The sequence below is a fragment of the Varanus komodoensis genome, unplaced genomic scaffold (genome assembly GCF_004798865.1).
Source record: "Varanus komodoensis strain SLA01 unplaced genomic scaffold, ASM479886v1 scaffold2, whole genome shotgun sequence".
In the NCBI taxonomy this organism is placed as follows: Eukaryota; Metazoa; Chordata; class Lepidosauria; order Squamata; family Varanidae; genus Varanus; species Varanus komodoensis.
In genome coordinates, this window is record NW_025335568.1 from 18,974,882 (window position 1) to 18,996,999 (window position 22,118).

Here is a 22,118-nt window from a genome sequence, read left to right on the forward strand (position 1 = left end):
AAGAATTAAGGTAGGAAAAACAGATGGGCTGCGGGGCGGGGGCCTGACGGAAAGAATAAAGCCTTCCCTACCGCCCTGCTCTCGTACTGCTCGGCTGAAGGCCCCCTCGCCATCGTGCTGCTTCTTGTCCCTCGGTCGGCCAGGCGAGCGCCTCGGCGCTGAGGGCGGAGAGACCCGGAGTAGGAAGGAGGACGGGAGGGAAGAAGCTGCCGGCGGGCGGGCAGGGCCTGGAGCTCCTCCCCGCTTCAGTCAGCGGGACCTCCGGCCGGAGAGTTCCGCCTTTCCCTCCTCCCTTTCCCGGTTGCCGCCGCCTGCCTGGGTCGCTCCTGTGGCGGCGGCAACAGCAAGCAGCATGGCGGCCGTGGAGCCCCGAGTGTGCGAGACGGCGGGGTGCAGCAGCGAGGCCAAGCTGCAGTGCCCGACCTGCATCAAGCTGGGCATCCAGGGCTCCTATTTCTGCTCGCAGGTAAGCCCCGCTGTCGCCGAGGCGCCCTTTAGCCTTCTGCTCCGTTGTTCGGGAGCCTCCAAGCAGGCGCTCATTGCGCCTTTGGGCTGTATTCCCCGTCACTATCGTGCTCAGAAAAGTCGCTGCCCGCCTTTCTGGCCCCCTTTCTACTCCCTGGGCAGCCCTTGTGGGGTATTTCAGTCTTGTTTTTGCAATAGCTCCAAGGCTTTCTTGGCGACGCCTGCTGCCCCCACCAGGCAGGTGTGACTCAGGGCGTGCGAGGGTTGCTGAGGCTGGGCCTGCCCTCTTGCAGTTTGAGCACGTTTTACTCGGAAGAAAGTTCCATGCCGCTCGAAGGGACTTACTTCCAAGTCGATTTTGCAACCTCCCCACACACCCCAGAAGCGCACCCAAGTAAGGCCCTCTGTCTCCAAGTTTGCCTCTCTTTATCGCCTCTTGCGTGCTTTTTCCCCGTGATAATATACTAAAGCGACAGAACATCTCTTTCCCCTTCTTTTTCCTTTTTATAGCTTCCTTTAGCTCAAGTAATTCCTTTTGTTATGACGCTGGGATTTTTTAAAAAATGAATGGTATTGCAAAGTGAAAAAGAGTGTACTTAGGCTTGCATCACTGTTCTGAAAAAAATTGAAGCTTAGTTACTACTGCTCTGGACTGGTACTACAAGCAGGCCACAGAAATGCTGAAGCCGTCCTCCTTTTGTGTGTCTGGCATTCTGTGTTTCCAGGCGCAACAGCTGTTTTATCTTTCTGTTTCAGCTCTGTCATCAAGATTTGCAGGACATTTTCAGAGAAAGGGGTTGGGCATGGCTGTGCTTTTGCATCTATCCACAAGTAATTGTTTTGGTACTTCTTAGTTTAATACAGAGTAGATTTTGCCAGAGTCTTTCCTCTCAAAAGCAGTCTAGTGAATTCTGTTTTGAAGGTACTGTTTGTTCAGGACAGGTTTCTGCTCATTAAGTTGGTAAGAGCCAGGCTTCAATTTGGAATGATTTTAATTTTTGTTGCTTCAGCTGGTCCTGGAATAGTCATAATCAAGAGCAATTCTGAGGATGTGTGGAGTACATAACCTTCATCAGTCAGTGGCTACAGATTCTCCTCTCCCAGTAGATTTTGTTTTCAGTCAAGCTTGAACTGTGGCAGCTTTTTTTCTCTTTAGAAATTAACCTATTTATTATATTTAAATGCCACCTTTTTTCTTTTCAAGGAACTGAAGGCAGCTTACATAATTCTCCTCTTCTCAATCTTATCCCCACAACAACAACCCTGTGAGGAAGGTTGGGCTGAGAGGCTATAACTGGCCCAAAGTCACCCAGTTAGATCCATGGCTGACTGAGGACTAGAACTCGGATCTCCTGAGTTTCCATTTTACACTCAAAACTATTACATCCCACTGTCTTTCCCATGTATCTCTCATACCACGTATAGGGAAAAAACACTGTACTTGCCATTTCTCTTATAGGAGGGTTTGTATGTTTGTCTTCTCTTCAAATGATTTGAGCAGAAGCTCTCAACTAATGTTCCAAAATGGCGTAATGCATTGTGAGATATTAACTGTTGGGTTTTATACTTGCTTATTTATAATGTGTTATATAGATCTGTTACTTAGAAGGTCTGACACAGCTGTCCCCTTGGTTACTTTCATACAGCTTTTAGTTCCTTTAAGGAAAATGTCCTGGAAATAACATAAAATGGGCTAGTAGCCCACTGTCTGCAGACTATAATGTGGGAGTTTCAGGAATCCAGGGATAATTATTGCAATAATAGTTTTTGTCTTAAAGAAATGTAGAATGCATGGACTTCAGACTGCAAGAATATGAAATTTTCATTGTTTTTAAGTGCTAGAAAATGCAAGGTTATAAAATCTCAGAATGTTGTTGTGCCTTTTACTGTGTGTGGGTGTGTGTAATTACAAGTATACCAGGAGGTGATACAAAACAGTATTTAGAAAGATAAATACTTGAGCCTTGGAGGCATAAGCTAACTGCTTCATTTCTGGGGTTGTAAATGTATTGGGATTGTTTTCAACTATCACTAGGTATTCATATCCCAGCATGGCATTATCCTTGAATCAAAAGAGTTTTTAAAAAACAAGTTCTATGACCTGGTGTTGATATACCTGTTTCTCAGGCTTCAAAAATTTCTAAGTGATCAACAAAACAGCATCTGCTTGCAGTTAGCTATGGTACTTCAAACAGGTGATAGGCTCACTATCTTTAACATAGATTCCTTTGTGGGGGGGTGATTAGAATGCTGGAATAGGGGCCTAGAGTTCTAGTTCCCACTTGGTCATGAAGGTCACTGAAATACTTTGGGCCAGTCACTCCCAGCCTAACCTATCTCTCAGCCTAACCAGCCTAACCTGAGGACAAAAATGAACGGAGAATTATGTAAGCTGCCTTGAGTTCTTTGCAAGAGAAAATAAGGTGGGAATTAAATGCAATATAAGAATGATAAACCTGTTGAATAAAAATCTAAAAATCTGCATCAGGAAACAAAATTGAAACATTATAATTTATAGGGTTAAAATATCTTCCCATCCAACCCTTAGCCAAGGGAAGACAATCTGAACTACAACTTGTATAAGCCCCAGTTAACTTGAAATTGTATTTTTGTGTAGTGGAGAGGGTATGGGTGTGACCAAAACATGAGTGCACACCATTTATAGTTCCAAGGGCTACATGCAGTGGTAAAGTCAGGCTGCATATCTGGTCAGAGTGCGGACATATTACACATGTGCACAAACACATCCCAGTAGCCCCGTATTGTTTCCTCACTACTAGCAACTGCAGGGAAACAGTGATCAGTATGAAGATTGCTAAGGGAAGGACTGGAGTGTCTTCATTCCATCCATTGCTCTTTCCAAAGTGTGATCCTTATCAGGTTCACTGTGAGAGGAAATATGGTGGTCAGAGCACACTTTGGGAACTGTATTAAGACCTTTGGGGGAAAAGATGCAAGGTATCCTATACTGGAACTGAAACATGGAACATTTTGTGTAAGAAACAAAGAAAGCTTTTACTAATTTTTACTGCAGTTGACCTTAAAGTTAAATGCTTTGTTTAAACATTGCATTCAAAGCTGGCTGGGCTGCTACATGTACATGAAAATAGATGCTTGCTTGGTTTTGAGGGAGATTAAAATGAGCAAAAAAAAATAGCCTGTGACTATCATACACCTTGATTCTAAGAGCCTTCACTTTGAATTGATTGAGTTATTGGGTTTCATTTGAGTGTGCTTCTGAGTAAGTCTGCCCAGGGCCACAGGATTAGACTGGGCTTTTGCCTGATTTCAAAAGTTACCAGTAGCCTGATGGTTTACATTAAGAAGCCAGTGCAGGAAGCAGAAGGCAGCAATTCCTTCTTTTAATCAGTAGGGACTTGGCATCCTTGAACTAAAAAGTAGTTGGAGTATCTTCCTGTATCTTAAATCTGCTGCCTTTCTTATAGGCTACAAAAATAGGCTTAGTTCCACTATAAAATGTTTGAACGATGGTGGCAAAACAGTCATATTTTCTCATAATATAATTACTTAGAGAAATATGTTTGCATGATTCTGAGATCTGAACACGTGTTCACAAGGGGTGAAATAGCGGTGGACAGTGTAAGCATATAAAAAACCAGATTGCCCACTTGATGTTAATGCTAGAATTTACTGTTGTGTATGTTCCAGGATCAGGTGAGTCTCTGAAATGAGAAGATTGTGCAAAATTGGGGAATTTTGGTGGAGTTGGCAGTGGCAGGATCTCCACACTATGATCTTACCTACTTTTTAAGCTATATGGAAATTACTGTATTTTGCGCTCTATAAGACGCACTTTTTCCCCCCTCAAAAGTAAGGGGAAATGTCTGTGCATTTTATAGAGCGAATATGTGTGTGCAGTAAGTCTGTCAGATGTTCAGCCCATGGGGAAATGTGCCTGTGATTATGTGCTCATTTGATTCAGAATATTTTTTTTCTTGTTTTCCTCCTCCAAAAACTAGGTGTGTCTTGTGGTCAGGCGTGTCTTATAGAGCGAAACATACGGTATTACACAAAGGGAGATGTGTTAATGTAGAATGTAGATATGAATGTTATTGCCTTTGCCACTGAGAGCCTATGGTTGAGTTGTAAAACACTTGGATTGCATGCAGAAGGCCCCTGGTATTTCCAGATGGGGCTATGAAAATCCTGCTGGAAATCCTAGAGAGCTGCCACTGGCCAGTGTTAATGGTACCAGTGATTTGACTCCATGTAAGTCAGCTACCAATTATCCTGTGATCCTTATGTCATGAAGCTATTCCTCAATCCCGAGTGCCCTGCTGTGCAGTTTAAAAATGCATTTACCCACACTTCATGCATTTACTGTCTGTGCAACTTGAGCAAATTGTATTGCCATGTAAAATATGAAGTGGCTACATGACTTCAGATCTAAACACAGACCCTTTATATAAGCTATATAACTTGTGGTTTCATTCTTTAATTAGATAATTATCTACTTAGATTCTTTTGCTGTGGCTGTTTTACAGCCATATTGGTGTTAAAGTACTAATTACAATTAGCTTATTTACATGTTAGTGTTTTTGTTATGCTGCTGCTACTTCTATGGCTATTGGGTAATATCATCAATAGAAAAAAATATCCAATTAACATAAGCAGGTTTTAACTGAATTAGGGTGTGGATAATGAACCTTTTCTACAATGTTATGTACCTGCAAAACTACTTTATCTCTGTAAATTTAAATCTGTTGCAAAACATATTTGACTTTATACCATTTTCTTTTTTAAGGAATGTTTCAAGGGAAGCTGGGCTACTCATAAGTTGCTACATAAGAAAGCAAGTAAGCAAATAATTTCTTCTACTTTTCTCTATCTGGTGTTGGCTAGATATTGAATTTTATTTCTGGCAATGTCAGGCCAGTGTGAATAAAGATGTTACTATATTAGGCAATCCTTTCCAAATCCATGGTAATTCTGACATGATGTAGTAAACCTGAGTTTGGTCTCTACCACTTACACTACAGTTTAGGCTTGCATGTGACTGAATGTGCCTTCATATAAACACATTCCTTCCAGAACAAAACCTGAATGTCACAAAGAAGGATTCTAGCTAGCTTGAGTTTCTCACCTGTCATATTCATTTTCTAAGTGTAGAAAGTTTTTGTACTGGAGGATTATTCAGTCACATGGGAATCCACATCTGCAGACTGATGTGAAATAGCCAGAACATGGATTTGATGCTTTAGTCCCTTCTCTAAAATAGTTATGTTGGTTTTCAAAGATAATGACTAGCAGCTACATCTTTTCCCCCACCCACTGCCTTTTTACTCTAGAACAGGGGTCTCAAACTCAACTTACCTGGGGGCAGTCTGGGTGAGGCTGGACTGCATCAAGTATTCCACCACCGTGGTGGTGGTGGGCCGCTCATCCCGCGTCACTCCCGGAGGCCGGCCCGGGCGCCGCCCGCGCTTTGAAGGCCGCAGGGCCCCTCTGCCGTGCCCCACCCGTCCATTGGCCCGTGGGCCGCGAGTTTGAGACCCCTGCTCTAGAACACCCCAATGTGGTGCCCTGCAGATGTGTTGGATTGCAAGTTATATCATTCCCATGGGCATGCCTGAAAGCAGGTTGGGGAAAGTTACTCTAGGGTAACCACAAGGTCCTGATGCAGACTGGGCTCGAGTAGAGGAATTTTAATCCTTTCCTTTTTTTGGAGTCATGGGTTCTGTATACCTGCAATTTATATTGCCAGATGGTGACCCATGAAACAATTGAATCGCTATTTGGCAGTATACCTTGCAAACACAGTCCCCCAAACCAAATCAGGACTGCAAGGAGGAGATATGGTTAAATCTCCCATCTCTCCCACACCAGTGTCTTGATCCACATTGGAAACCCTAATGAGCCTAGAGTGAAAAGAAGTAAATGGTATAACTAAGTGCTCTGGGTGTTCTTCAGAAGTACGTGTAATACAATTTCTACGTGTGTGTGTGTGTGTGTGTGTACACATGCAAGACTTTGGACTTTTGTCTCTTAAACAGCTACTCTCCTGCATCAGGAGCTGCTTCTAAATACTTGACATTAGACACAATGCCCAATGTAGTGCTGAGAGATTCATGTATGTGTATGCTTTAAAGACCAAAAGGTTAAAGGCACAGAAGCACTGACAGAAACCAAAGACTTCCAAAAATTGGTTGAATTGCTCCTATTGGAGATGGAAGTTGGCAGTAGAGGATTTGATTTTGGTTTTAGTTCTGACTTCACTTGACTCCCTGTTTTACAATCTAGGCTAAGTTGTATATGTCTACCATATTAGAATCCATTTCTAGTCAGAATCTTTCAAGAAAACAGCATAGGTGGGATCAGATTTGAATTTAACACAAAAATGGACATAAGGAATTATATAGTCTATAGAAGAGAGGAAGACAAGTCAGATCTAGATAAATATATAACCTGCTTTTTGATACGTATGGCTGGTTATCACAATAGCATTATTTTGTAATTTTGTATTTATTTGTTATAGTTATATTCTGCCTTTTTCTTTCAAGGAACTCAAGGCACCTTACATAACTGTCCTGCTTTTGTTTTGCAGAAGATGAGAAAGCTAAGCGGGAAGTTTCTGCCTGGACTGTAGATGGTGACATTAACACAGAACCTTGGGCTGGCTATCGATATACTGGTAAACTGAGGCCACATTATCCATTGGTAAGTAGCTGATATAAGTGAAGTAATGTCCTTCAGTGGTCATGCAATAGCAAAGAAAGCTGTACAGGGTTCGATCTTCTGCATCTCAATTAGGGGAAATGATAGTTTATTTATATTTATTGTCTGCTTTTTTCCTTTCAAGAAATTCAAGGCAGCTTGTATAATTCTCTTCCTCTCAGTCTTTTCCCCACAACAACATCCTTGTGAGGTAGGTTGGGCTGAGAGTCTGTGACTGGCCCAAAGTCACCCAATTAGCTCCATGGCTAAGCAGAGACTAGAACCCAGTTCTCCTGAGTCTCAGCCCTGCACTCTGAGCCACTACATCACATTATAATTTGTAAGATACTTGCACAGTAGAACATTTCTAGTTAAGGAATTCTTGGACAATGTACAAGTATTTATTTATTGTAGAAAAACTAGCCAACATGATTTGCAAGGTAGTATTAGAATGTAAATTCTGTTGAAGGCAAGGAAGTAAAAGGAAATGTCTTTGACTTGGATAGTCAGTAATTTAATAGATTTAATAATAAATTCCATTTCTTAACTCACAAGTACTTTTCACCCTAGAAAGGAATAACGTGCATCAGTAAGAGAAAGTTGATGTGACCAAATAAGAGGATAGTATCCAGTGTTGTCAGACTCAATAGAAAACAAGTCTTTCCTAGATCCCACCCCCACCCCCCACAGCTGAAATACTGATTTTGGAATAGGAGAGGGGCAGCAGAGTTCCCTTCCAGTCTGGAAGCAAATGTGCTAGCTAATTTTCAGTTGTTTTAGGAAGTGCTGGCCTCCTGTTGTGCTGGAGGTGGGATACTATCCAGATATTGCAACAGCAGTTGGGCCCCTAATACAGCGCTCCTCAAAGTGTCCTGTGGGATTTGGTATATGTAGCTGATGCATATGTCAGAAGATGAGAAATGGATTCAAAGTGTGGAAGTAGAGTCACACAACTATTACTGTAGATTTGGCAAACTTGCTGAAAGTATAATGGGAGATATAGCTCAAATGGTACCTCAGTCTTTCAAGAAATACTTGATTATAACGAGTCATCCTTGCTGTGAAATAGATATATAAAGAAACACAGCACTAGCAATTGTGCATTTCCTCAAAGTGGTGTCATCCTGTGACATTTTTTTACTCAGCAATAAACGGGAAAAGAATTGAGTATTAACTTGAGACGCAACATCAGACTAAGTCTGCTTTGATCATAGTTTAGAATTCAATCAGAATTTGGTATCCCCAAACCATGATGTAGGGCTGATTGTTATCTGGTTCTATCTTTCCTCTGCTCAGCCAGCCATGAACTAGAGTTGTTGCCTGCGTCTTGTGTCTGCTCAGCATTCCTGTTTCTATGGTGCTGAGCCCTCTGGAGACAGAGCTGTAACTATGGCTCGTCAAACCCGAGTTGGCATAAAGCATCCTTCCTCTGTTTGGTGCCTGTCAGATGTTTTAGACTAGAATTCCCAGAATTCCTGACCATTGACCTTGCGGGATGGGGCTAAAGGGAGTTCACAAGTTCTGCAGAGTACCAGGTTGGGGAAGGCTGACAAAAAGTGTGCAGACCCATTTCAAATCTTATTTCCTGTTTCTGGTTTGTCTATTCTTGCCTCACTTGACACCATCACCTCTTTTTAAAGGCACAGAAAGCTACACTAGAGCAAGTCAATCTACTTGCCCATCTAGTCTAGCACTGTCTACTTTGACTTCAGAAATTCTTCAGGTCTCAGGCAGAAAAGGGCCTTTCACATCACTACTCAACCCATCTCTCTGTTTCTTTTCTTTTTTTAAAGAGGAGATGCCATTAATTAAACCTGGGACTTTCTGCAAGGAAAATGTAAACTCTGCCATTTTTCTTAACTGTAGTTTAGCATGATGCCTGAATAAATCAGTATACTATCATGGTATGGAATTGTCCATAAATGGAATAAGACTGAGACAAACATTATTAGTCATGGGGAAATAAGAATTCCTATCCTTGAAGGACAATTTAGTCTTTTTTAGTATGAAAGGTTGCGGTCTTGGATGCTCTTGGAACCATAACTTGTCAGGACACAAAGCTGTAACCATGGATTTTTGAACCTTTCACTGTGTCACATCATCAGATGCGATTACCTCTGTTAGTTGCAGAATTGGTCACTGTCATTCATACCTTTGCAATCAGTCTCTCTCTCCTTAAATTTACCTGCTTTATATAGCACTTCCTGTGACCATTCAGAAACTTTAGTTTGTGCTGAATGCTGCAGCCTATTTCACTAGAAGAGTTTCTAGAAGCATTGTAATACTGGTACGACATAGACTCCACTGCAATTTTAGTGCAGTGTTCTGAGCACAATTCAGCATGCCAGATAGACCTGTAAAACCATTAACATGTGAAATCACATGCCTTCTTTTGATCCCAGCACAACCTTCGGAATCATTGAAGAATACTGTCTTGCTCATGACATGCACATTCAGATTTCAAGGATGCATACAGTTCTTGGTAGCTATCTGACAATAGTGGACCTCTTTACCATGAAGATTTATTACAGTCCAAACCTAGGTGTCTTAAGCTGCTATCCTGTAGTCTTCTGACATCATCGGGGAGGTGAAAGGATTATTCAGAGTTTCAACTCAGTGATCCTGTGATCTTGGAACTGGAACTCTGAAGGCCAAGTCCATGACTGCCTTGAGAGGTGGTAGGTCCTCCACTGAATGTAGGTAGACTGAGGCAGTCGTTACCAGGATTGGTTGAGCTACATGCTGTATCACTGAGCCTGCATTGAGCTGCAGGTTGGACTAGATGACCTCCAAAGAATCTCCCAACCTTGTGACTTTTGAGCATCATTTGTTCATACTTATATTTGAGCATATTTCTGATAGCTAGGGCCTGAGAACATCATACTTTCACTAGATTTGAATGGACCACTTTTATCTACCCTTCAGAAAGGATAGTCTAGAAGCATAGAAATGTTCCAATAGTAAGCAAACTTTAACTTCCTTTTTATTTTTTAATATTTTTTAAAATGAGTATCATAATATTTTTGTTTTAATATTGTAAATAAATAAATATACAATCTGTGCTTTCTTTAGATGCCAACAAGACCTGTGCCGAGTTATATTCAAAGGCCAGATTATGCTGATCATCCTCTAGGTAATTCCAGACATAACTTAATGTTATTTATTTATATACCAATTTTCAGTTGGTAAACTTGTGTTTTATTAGGCTGTATTAATTATTTTGTTTCTTTGTGGATTCATTTTGGATGAAACTATCAAATTGTTGTGTAAAGCAGCATTAAATAACACATGAATCATAGTAGCAAAATCTTGCATTGACTGTAGCACTCCATTACAAGGGTAGCCTTCCAAATGTTTTGACTTACAGTGCCCCTCACCTCCAGTCAAAATAGCTAATAGGAAGGGACTGAGGGAATTGTAGCCTATTGGAGGGCCACAAGTTGACCACCTCTGCTCTGGTAACAGATTTCCAGGGCAGGGCAGAGGTTCATCATGCTATTTCAGCCACAGTCTTACCAGAGAACTGCCAGGACTCCTGTTTTGGGGGGCCAAACTGATCATTTTTCTGAGCAGAGTCATGTATGATTGGGTTATTTACTTTTAGTGTAAGTGCATACAGCCTTGATTCGTACTGGAACTATGGTGCTCTGAGATTTTTAAAAAGCTTTCAGCCTCTCATTTTTGTTCCAAAATTAAACACATGGTAAAGGTAGGGTAGAAATGATTATTCAATTGATGGTCAGAATTCACCAAAGTTTCACTTAGATTTTTTGCACTTTGCCTTGAAATCTAAATATGACAAGAGAGTACACAGAGCCTGAGAGAATAATCTTTTGTTTTTGCTTTCCCCCTGCAGTTTGTTCTCTCATAAGCCTGTGTTATGCTTTTCTGTCCAGCTCAATTGCCAGACAACATTCTGTTTTTCAAGGCCAGATAGCAATGCTGCCATGCCCAGGGAGTGTTTTATTACGTCTTTAAAAAAGCAAAACAAAAAAATTTTAGTACTTCTGAAGCGAATGATTTCACATTATGTTAGCACAGGAAACACATATTTATATATAAATTTTATTTTAAATAGAAAATAATTGCCAGTGTTTCCCTTTAGGAATGTCTGAATCCGAACAGGCCCTTAAAGGAACTTCTCAAATAAAGATTCTTTCTTCAGATGATATAGAAGGGATGCGAGTAGTGTGTAGGGTAAGTCAATGCTGTGAACTGTTGAAAGTCTCAAAACTCTATGAGAGAATGTCTTTACGTGCTTGTATCTCAGTTTACTTAAAAACATGAATCATTCAAGGACAGTTGCACTGTAAACAGTGTCTGTTTTAATAAGTTATTTCTATTCTTTCTCTTTCAGCTTGCTAGAGAAGTATTAGATGTTGCTGCCATGATGGTGAAACCAGGTGTAACTACTGAAGAAATAGACCATGCTGTTCATCTAGTAAGAATACGCCACTGAGGTTCTGAATTTTTGTTGGTGCTATAACTTTTATGTCTAAATCTTGTATTGATTAATCCCTTTCTTAGGTGAACTTATTGTACAATTATGACTGCATATATAACATCTTAAAATAAGCTAACTGTAAGAATGCCGAAGTTTTCCGCTGGCATCTATTTCTCTCCTTCTAGTCTCTGAATTTCCCTGAATGTTCCTTGTCAAGTATTTAACTTCCCTCTTTGATAGCCATCCTACCCGCAGGACTTACTTTGTAAACAATGCTGGCAGGGCTTGGCAGTCCATTACACCACCACGTTATGCTGCCCCATGTACCATTCTGGCACATACCTGGGCACATTTGAAGAAGGCTTTCCCTCCCTTCTCCCCATGGCAAGAGTACAGGAATTGTTTTAGCATTGTTTCAGGGTTACATAAAATTAAGCTGGCCTGGAACTATGAGAAAATGTTGAAAAAACCATGCTTTTCATATAGTGCTTCATATAAATCCTTTAAATATAGTTATAAAATAGATTGGTATTATCTTTGTATTGAACATCTTAAACTAGTTTCTACTAAGTCACACTGCTTCTCCATCTAGCTTAGGATGTATTTCGTCCAGTCCTATATATCTAATATGTTTATAAGTAATGTATCCAAGAATACATCTGTGATCTCAAGAAAATGATCTTCCCTTGGCTGACAGGCACTAGTGTAATGAAGTGGGATTAAGGGACTAAGGCATGAACTAGGAAATCCCTGATCCAGGTCCCCACTGCCATAAATTCCTGGCATGTTTAGGCAAGTAATTTAGCTCTCAGTGATTTAAAGCATTTCTTGAGACTATTCTTCTAACTATTTTGGTATAATACAGATATCTCAAATTATTTTTCAGGCGTGTATTGCCAGAAATTGCTATCCTTCCCCGCTGAATTATTATAATTTCCCCAAGTCTTGCTGTACGTCAGTAAATGAAGTAATCTGCCACGGAATTCCAGACAGGCGGCGCTTACAAGAGGGTGATATTGTTAATGGTAGGAAAAACAATTTTAGTATCTTTGTAAACCCATGGTTATACTTGGAAGAATACTCCCATTTGATAAGACTTTTTAGAATGGCACTTGAGCTTCATGGATATATAGAAATATCAGTTGGCCCTCAATGTTCTTCAATATTTTACTGGGGAACCCCCATTGGACTTTAAGGCTAACATTTATACAAAATTCAGCTAGTTATGTATAAATTACAATTTTAAATTGTTTATTTTTAAAAATGTTATGGATATTTTTCAAAAAATTGTCAAAGTTCTGTTTGGTGTGGACATTCCAGCAGGCCCCTCTGGAGGAAGTTTTTTGCCTCTTCAAATTTGATTCATCTAACCTATGTGACATAGCAAATTGTTGAGAATACTCTTGCTTCTCCATATCCCTTAGGTGTCTAGTTGGCTACTGTGGAAAACAGGGTACTGGACTAGACACACTATTGGTTTGATCCAGCAGAGCTTTTCTTATGTGCCTAACAAGACTGTAACAAGATGAGGGAATTTGCAAACTTGGTTTATTAGGGTCATGTAAATAATTTGTTTCCTGCAGGAAAGTAGTTGGATAACTGACTTAAGACTGATTTAAAGAGAACGATCCATAAAGTACCCAAGTACACACCTCTTATGCTAAAAGAAGTGTTGTTTGTGGGCTGCTGGAATCCAGAGAATCTCACAATCAGTTCCACACATGCCTTACATAGCTTTGGATGTGTGTGTTTGTGTGTGTGTTTTAATCTCACATAGAGAATTTTTCTTGAAATTTAGTGAATGCCGCAAAGCACATGGTGGTATTGGTTTGAATTGTGTTAGATACAGATTGTTAGCTTTGCAGGGGCAGGGGTTGGGTATCAAAAGCCCCACTTGGTTCTCAGGTCTTTTACTTAAGGACTATTCAGAAAATTCTAAATTCTGTACATTTCTTGCAGTTGGAATAAATAAAGAAAAATATTATGGTCACTTTATTCTGGTGAAGCAAACCAAGTATGTAATATTGAAATAAGCTGTCACATTTTTGCAATCTCATTTGCCTGGGATTTCTCATTGACACTGTAAACATGCTGTGCCTACAGGCTCCTTGGCCCTCCCAATTTTTATTTCTTAACAGATTTTTATTAATTGTGTGCACGCATTTGTGTGCATGTTCAAAAGAGTAGCTTTGAAGCTGAACTGTACCTCTCCCTTGAACTTAGGGTCTTGAGCAAGTTACCATTTTTCAATCTTACCAGTTTGCCTTCAGGGAAAAATGAGTGTTCTGTAGGCAGCCATGTTATGTAAGGACAAAGCACCCCTATTCAACTCTCTCAAAATTACAAACATGTCTACCAGCCTAGAAGGGTTGGGGACCACTGGCATAAAGCCAAGTGGACATGTTTCTGAAAGTTACTATAAAGTAAGCCCAGTCCTAGGAAATGCTAGGTCAGCAGTGAATGGCTTATGGGAGATGAAAACAATTATTACAGCAATTAATAGAGTCACAAGCAGATGTACTATATTGTCTGTGTGTTCAGAAGCATTGATATTTGCTATGCCTGGTACAGTCATGCATCTATGCTGATGCTGGCACAGTGGTCTAAAAATGGTTGGAGAGAAAGTAAAAGTATGTGTATTCAGACATGCCCAGTGTATGTAAGCCTGAGAGCTCCTGACTTTGCAACAGTACATCTTTTCCCATTGAATTCTGCTGAAGTGTGAGCAAAATTTAATTCACTCACAATGATTCTCATTACATGTGAACCAGGTCACTGAGCTGGACCATTGGACTGTCTTACGCAGTACTGCAATGTAATCTGGCAGTGGCATACTAGGACACACAAATTGCAAACGGTAGCCAATTAAATCTACATTTGTCAAATCTCAGGAGTCTTTCACAGTCTTATTATCTGGTAATCCCTTCCCTCCCTTTTGGAAACTGGAGGCGGTAGGGATTGGACATAAGATACTTTGCACAAAAAGCAAGGGAAGTACCACTGCACTAGGATTTTCCTTCCCTCGTCTGCTGTCCCTATCCTTAACAGGGAGTATTGCTATTCATAGAGAGAACAGAAACAAAATCATCATGCTTGAATAGATCTAAAGATTAATAGTTCAAATAGACCTGCCTCAAAGTAAGACTCCTTCCACATTATTTCTCATAGTTCAGATATGTCACAAGTGAAACGTTGCTCTGAAAATTTAAGGTTTAATTGGCTACAATTTAGTATTCTTGCTTTACAGTGCACCCGGTCTTCTACAATATGACTTTATTATCCTATTACTATTACATCTTGGGATGACAGAAACCTACTAAGTTTTGTAGGTGTAACCATTTTAATACAGCTTTTCTTCTCTGTGCTGGCTGGCTTTATGGTTTATGCAACACTGGTTACTTGTTTCTTATGATACAAACTCAGAATGCGGGCAGTGCAGTATTTTTTCTTGTTCCTTACAGTGGACATTACTGTTTATCGTAATGGTTATCACGGGGATCTCAATGAGACATTTTACGTTGGAGAAGTTGATGAGGGTGCAAAGAGACTAGTCCAGACAACATATGAGTGCCTAATGCAAGCAATCGATGCAGGTGAGGGCTTGCTGGAACCCATGGTTTTCATGATTCACTTTTGTTCCATGTTGTATCCCTGGCATATTAATGACAGAATGCCAGATACTTTGGGCATTGTTCCCATTACAGAGCTTGTCTTAATCCAAGATAATGTATTGTGCTAATGTGCTGTGGAAACCTATGTTTACTCCATTCAGTGGTGTTGAAAGGCTCAGTTGGAGTGATTAATTACAACAAATACCTAGAATTGAACCTCGCTCTTGTGGAAGTCTCAGTTTAAAACTGACTAAACATCAAGTCTAGGATTTCTTGCTGGACAGGTGACAGCCACAATCTGCTTATCTTGCTAAATATGTGTCCTTGAACAATATTGGTGGGTGGCAAATGAACAGAGGTGTTTTGGAGGTATACTATGCTTAGTATGTGCTCCAGGCATGCAAAACTTTTTTTTAAATGTATGGGATGTATTTAAAATGTTCAAAAGATTTGTTTTTTGACAGTTGACTGCATCAAAATACATATGCTGAACTGATGGGCAGAATGTCATCCAGGAAATGTTTAGAATTTGCACGGGTGCCCTTTGTAAAAAATACAGGGTAATGCAGGGCAACTTTGTGAGCATGTGACTTTTCAATGGGATTAAACACTGTAACCTTTGTTCTGCAGATGACTAAAAACTACTTGTAGAATTGCTAGGCCTGTTTAATGACATGGTTGATCAGTGCTGGCTCCAGGATTTGAGGGTTCTCTTTGGCACAGCATCTTCAGTGGGACCACACAGTCTGGAGGATAAAGGGTATTCAGATTGAAAATCCTCTTCAGACACATCTAATTTTCTTAGATACCCTTTGCAAAGCAAAAATGGTCATACTGTTTGACAGCAGGCTCTCTGCTGGTCTTGGAATTCTGGCAAATGTGCAACCATTCCATCCTCTAGAACTGGTTTCAATGTGTCTTTCTGTTTATACAAATTTGAATACCTTTTTTTATCTTTTCTGGTCAAAAATTCTTTACTCCTCTCTGTGATGTCCTTTGTGGAATGGTATGTGTGTAGTTCTTGTTCTGAGTACAAATGCAAATTAAGACTTTTACCTTCATTAAGTAGATGATGATGTTATTTATGTGACTTAGTAAAATAATATATACTTAACCTTGCAGTAAAACCTGGTGTTCGGTATAGAGAGCTGGGAAATATTATACAGAAACATGCTCAAGCCAATGGATTTTCAGTAGTTCGGAGCTACTGTGGCCATGGGATTCATAAGCTTTTCCACACTGCTCCCAATGTGCCACATTATGCCAGTAAGTATCTGTTTTTCACAGAGTGCTTTAATTCTCAATAAGTAAGAATTAAATATGCCATGTGTTTTCCCCAACAAATGCAACTTACTTCCACATTCCGTCAGTTGTGAACATAAAGGGCCTTTTGTAAGAGTTGATTGAGATAGCAGATCCTGACACTAACCCGAAACCAGACTGGTGTGAAAACGAAAGTACATTTCTTTCCTTCACCATTACTCTGGGTGCACAACCAGTGTCAGCTTACATAAGTGAATTTTACAACCACACATGAACACTGCTTCTGGAGGGTCTCTGGACCCTACTGTCTCCACTGTGAAGGGCATCTAAGCTAACCATGCTGTGGTAGACCTCTGCCTGACACTGGAGAGCTGCTGCCAGTCAGTCAAAGTGACGGTGTAGGGATAGATGGACTGCCAAAGGATTAAAAGTCTGACTTGGAATACAGCAGCTACATTCATTTTAATCTGTAATTTATATGTACAGTGACATGCAGAAACCAGCTGATAAACCAAAGAAACAAACTACTTTTTTCCAACTTTATGGAAAAGGAATAATTTAACCAGTATCACTGTCATTCAAAATGGTGGGGATAAACTAATGAAATTACAAAAGTTTAAGTCTGACCAGGTTGATACCTGCCTTACCTGTTGAGAAAGGATATCCTACAAATAGGGCACCACTACTGAGAAATTCCTTCTACTAGTTGCTGCCTGCCTCCTTTCACATATCAGGGACACCTGGAGAAGAGCCTCTGATACCAATCTTAAACTTTGGGCTTGTCAGCAGCTGCATATGGGTGTATAAAATTCATTAATATCACAGATTTTTAAGCTGTGGTTTCATGAACTAAACATGAGTAGTCTCTGAACTCAAATGGACCAAGAAACCAGGACCTGAAAACAGTTTGAGATGGGTTTTAGACTGCAGCTTTTACTATCTGAGCTTTGTTTATATCTAGACTCCACAAAGCAATTGAGGCTCCATCACCAGATGCTTCTGCAGTATGGAGATGCAGTAGAGGTGACTTTACAAAGTAGAGTGCTGAACAGATGGAAAACAAAGCAGACAGGAACTGTAAACCATGGCTTCCTCACTGTACTTCTGGAAGCTCAGATTATTGTGTGGGTTCTAAACTGGTTGGCACAAACCATGATTTTGGTGCAATATGTGAAACCCATCTAAGACATCTCTAAGCTTTAAGTTTGCATGCAACTACCATTAAACTTTCCTTGCTCTGTGTTGTACTATGCTAAATTTCACCATTCCCTGCAAACTTATGCAGAGCTCTTGATAATTTTTATCCTACTTTCTTTTCAGAAAATAAGGCTGTTGGGGTAATGAAACCTGGCCATGCGTTTACAATAGAACCAATGATCTGTGAAGGTAATTATACAGTTAAGGATCTAAAGGATTCTGATTCCAAGCACTCCTTGAAATGAATTTCCCTGGCTCCTCTTGGGAACTATAATTGTGTGTTTCCTAATTCTCTGGATCACATATACTTTGTTGACTAAAACAGCGTATTTGCTACTAGAAAAAAATTAAACCTTACTGCAGAATCTCTTTGTCAGTCCTGTCTTTGAAATTGGCTTTCTGGGACTACATTACATGAACACTCAAGTATTGTATTCCAAGATGGTGTCTGTTTTATGCCAAAACCTCCTTGAGTTGTCTTATTTGAAATGTTACCAGTTTTCAGACAATATTTCCAGCACTGTCAAGTCTCATGTTCCAAACAAACTGGTGTTTACTTTTAAAAAATTTGGAGCAGTCTCTGCTTTTCCTAATTTTCTATCTAGACTGCAACTTAGTGTATTAACGTCTAGATTTCACAGCATCTTCAGCCATTGTGATAGATTTATTCTATCGTTATGTAATGTAGATTGCAGCTAAATGAAGGAGATATTCTCTGTTATCAGGTTATCTGGGAAGCAGCAGTTTGTGCCTCTCATTTAAAAACCTTTTCTTGCGTATTTTTATTAACCATTTAATTAAGTGTCCTGGCATATGTTTGATTCCTTTGATGTAGGTTTCTTGTTTGTCTTTTATACAAATTCTGGGTTATAAGAGTGATCGAGAACAAAGATGCAGAGGTGGGCTGTGGTAGCTGCATACATGAATGTAGCAGGGTAAAAAACATAGATGTGTTTTAAAGCTATGTAGGTGGTCCAGAAAGCTATGCCTCGTGTTATTCAGATAAGGAGGGAAGAAAAGAATTTGCATTAGTAATGCTTTCAGTCCCAATTATGTATTTTAAATTCTACAAACTTCTGTTCTTCAAGGTTTTACAGTAGATTATAATAATTAAACTTATAGAAGTCAAGCTTTAAAATCTGTCCTTGTGTTGTATACAACTAGGTGAAAACATGCCCAAATTATCGTATTAACTTCTGTCATACTCTGAAGTAAAACTGTCTGCAGAGGTACTTTGTCTTGGGAAACTCAATACAGGAGAAGGCTGCACTTGCATTCGGGAATTCCTTTTGGGTGGTGGGAAACAAGGGTGCTGATCCTGCTGGCTTCACCCCATGGGAGGAGGGAGAAAGGCAGCAAACATTAGCATGTGTGTGCCCTAATGATTTGCACAAAAACTGTATCAGCACCCCCACGTGAACAGAGAGATCCTCCCCGAGTATACATATGTGAAATAGGTATGTTTAGGTATTTGTTTTCAGATGTCTGGTTGAAAATAAAATGGTGCAATAGAACTGGATGTTTAGTTTATTCTTCCTCTTTCATCTTAAGATCGACGGGATGTTATTTGCCCTTGTATTCTTATCATATAACTCCAGTTGTAGTCTTAACTAGTTGAAGAATTCCAGTTTAATTTTTGCATGCAGAAAACAAATGTTTCCTGTGAATTTGATAAAGTCAGCACAAGGCATATTCCATTTTGTTAGTGACAGGGAAAAGAATTATATCAAAAAGATCCATATTGTGGTGACTCATATAGCTACTTGAACAGTAAAACAAGGGGCTAATATTTTATTTATTTATTTATTAAAACATTTCTATGCCGCCCCTTGCCGTAGCCTCGGGGCGGCTCACAACATGAATGAAATGACAAGTAGGTGCATGTGTATTAGGGGCACAATAAAGCTTTGCTTTTCCCTAGTGATAGCATCCAGAGAAGGAAAAGCCAGCTATACTCCAGCAAAACTTTCTATGGGACTTCCAAGAGATTTGCGGGGGGATTGTGGAGGAGTAAAGAATCCAGCAGGAAAAACCTTTAGTCAAAAAGTTTGTAGGGAAGACAAGTTGGATGGAGGCATGACAAATAGGTGTGTTGTGTTGCACGCAAGTAAAAAGCAGACAATGGTAGCATTAATACTTCTGTTTAAAATGAATTTCTGTAATAGGAATTATTTGCATTGTTTTTACTAGGTGGGTGGCAAGATGAAACCTGGCCTGATGGCTGGACAGCAGTGACACGAGACGGCAAGCGGTCTGCTCAGTTTGAACACACACTTCTGGTCACGGATACTGGGTGTGAGATCTTAACCCGGCGGCTGGATAGCATTCGCCCTCACTTCATGACCCAGTGCTAGTGTAGGCCAAGCTGAGAGGCCTGAACCAAGCATCTCCTGACTGTACTATGCATTTTTCTAAAGTACAGACTAAAGGTGGATTTTATCAGCAGTTTCCTTCTTGTTGACTGTAGGTAAGAGAGATGCAACTTTGCATTTATGTAACTTGGATGAGCCCTGGTGCAAAGGATTGAAAAGGAGAGAGGTTTTAGAGCACTTTCTCTACTTTCTGCACTCCAACACTGTCTGAATCTCTTAAAATGTCTGTTGCCCTCCCAAGTGGGCACCAGATGGTTTCCTTACTACTAGAGTTATCAGCAGACACATTTTCACAGTGGAGGCAAGGCTTTGAGAAACAAAGCTTTTCTGCTTTTACAAGTGTTTGCCTGAGCTTTTAAATTTTTCTTGTTCCAAAGGCAATCCTTGCTTAGTTATTACTGAAAAGACAGTTTTAGTGGGATATAGGCTTTCCTCTGTTTGTAATTCAGAGGTGCAATTAGGTACTGGAAGGTGTTACCTAGTATGTCTACCTTCAGAGTTTTGTTCTGTTTGTCCTTCTGCTTGCCTCTGTTACATAATTGTACTTGAAAGTATAATAACCACCTAAACTGCTGGGCCTGATTCTCTTTGGCTGACAAATTGGTATTGGTGGTTCTTTGTCTAGAGAGAGACAAGCAATTACTGAGATTCTGCCTTCTTCAGACTTTTACCAAATGCAGCCAATGATGTCCAAAGAGTTCAATTGGAGAAACTTTTATTTTATTTTAAAATTGAAATGGGCAGCAAGATTGAAATATGGAGACTTCTGCCATATATTTGCATGTTCTTCTGCAGGGCATGTTCCAAAGACACAAGGGTGATCTTCATAGCCCATTTAAGCTTCTTTGCAATCTATGGTAGTTTTGTTTGTGCCTACGTCACCACACCCAAACAACTGTCTATCCTGAGGACCTCTTAGAATCAACATGGTTTCACCATGACACTGCGAGTATTTTAAAATCTGTGGCATGCTACTGTCAGGAGCCAAATGCTCTTTCTTGATTGCCACTTCGTTATGTATACCTCTAGTCTATAATGATCCCAAATATCTTCATTACATAATGGAGAAGCCTTTAACTAATGGTTCTGGAATTGGGCCACAGACAAGAAAACAAGATACTGCAGCATGTTTCATGATGTAGCCATAACATGGGTTTGTTTGCTGGAAAAAAAATTCTTGGGCACTTGAGGAAAAGGTGAAATGTTCTAGCTAGCCTCTATGTCTATCAGAAGCAAATAGTTTTGAGCAGAGATAACACACTTCAAAGAACAAGAATTGGGACACCCCTAGAATTTGCTAGATTTATCCAAAAGGTCCTTACATGAGGGTAATGGTGCAGTTCCACCCCCACTCCCATTTTCCTCAACTTTGTAATACAGATTTGAAATATACTACTGCTTTTGAGGTCAGGCAATAATTTGTTTTGTTGGATTATGGCTATCTTAGCCCTGCCTTCCCTAGTGGATTTTTTTTTCTGACCACATGTTCAGGTCTGGTGCCTACTTTACTCTCGCAATGTTGGAGTGCAGAAATGGTAAACTAGTGAAGATAATTAATAAAATCATGGACATAATGTGCACATTTCTGCTCCATGTCTACTATCTTGCCTAGCAACTGCAAGGTGCTTAAAAGTCCTCAACTCCTGTCAACAGGAACAGTGTATGGCGTCATCATTTCTTCGGATTCTAGGGCAGTTGTGACTTTAAAAAAAATGGAAGGAAATGTCTCTCTCCCAGCGTGCCTCGTTTTTGCTGAAAGTGTATTATTGGGATAACATTGTCATTCTGTAATGTGTTTAGAGGCAGTGAAATGATCCAAAAATGTTGTAAGCACTTGTGTGCATGGGCAGAGATTTTTTTTAACATAACCAGCTACAATATCTGAGTGGAGTTAACTGATGTATGCAATACATTGAGATTAAAAGTCTGGATGGTTAAACTTGTCTGGAATATTCTTTGGTACTTTGAACCATACCTGTTTTTCTCCAGCTAGAATCCTAAGGCCCTCTAATTGAAGATGGAAGGGCGGTATGGTGAGGAACTCATTACTGCATGTATAAATGGAAAATTAGATCAGACTTACTATAGAGC

The 22,118-nt window shown here is 40.0% G+C and overlaps 1 protein-coding gene across 1 annotated transcript; it reads left to right on the plus strand.

The window, feature by feature from the left end:
* The first annotated feature begins 284 nt into the window (after positions 1 to 284).
* Positions 285 to 21,966, plus strand: METAP1 (methionyl aminopeptidase 1). Its single transcript, XM_044428555.1, has 11 exons — positions 285 to 466; positions 5,231 to 5,282; positions 7,031 to 7,143; positions 10,213 to 10,273; positions 11,246 to 11,337; positions 11,498 to 11,581; positions 12,471 to 12,609; positions 15,046 to 15,177; positions 16,318 to 16,461; positions 17,779 to 17,844; positions 19,846 to 21,966. The coding sequence occupies exons 1-11, from the start codon at positions 353 to 355 to the stop codon at positions 20,007 to 20,009; spliced, it is 1,161 nt and encodes a 386-aa protein (XP_044284490.1). The 5' UTR covers positions 285 to 352; the 3' UTR covers positions 20,010 to 21,966.
* Positions 21,967 to 22,118: the final 152 nt, after the last annotated feature.

Bases quoted from the DNA above. Each gene is read 5' to 3' on its own strand.
- METAP1 (XM_044428555.1), top strand. From the start codon at position 353: ATGGCGGCCGTGGAGCCCCGAGTGTGCGAGACGGCGGGGTGCAGCAGC. The intron at 467-5,230 runs GTAAGCCCCGCT...TTCTTTTTTAAG, and splicing joins GCTCCTATTTCTGCTCGCAG to GAATGTTTCAAGGGAAGCTG. The intron at 7,144-10,212 runs GTAAGTAGCTGA...TGCTTTCTTTAG, and splicing joins TGAGGCCACATTATCCATTG to ATGCCAACAAGACCTGTGCC.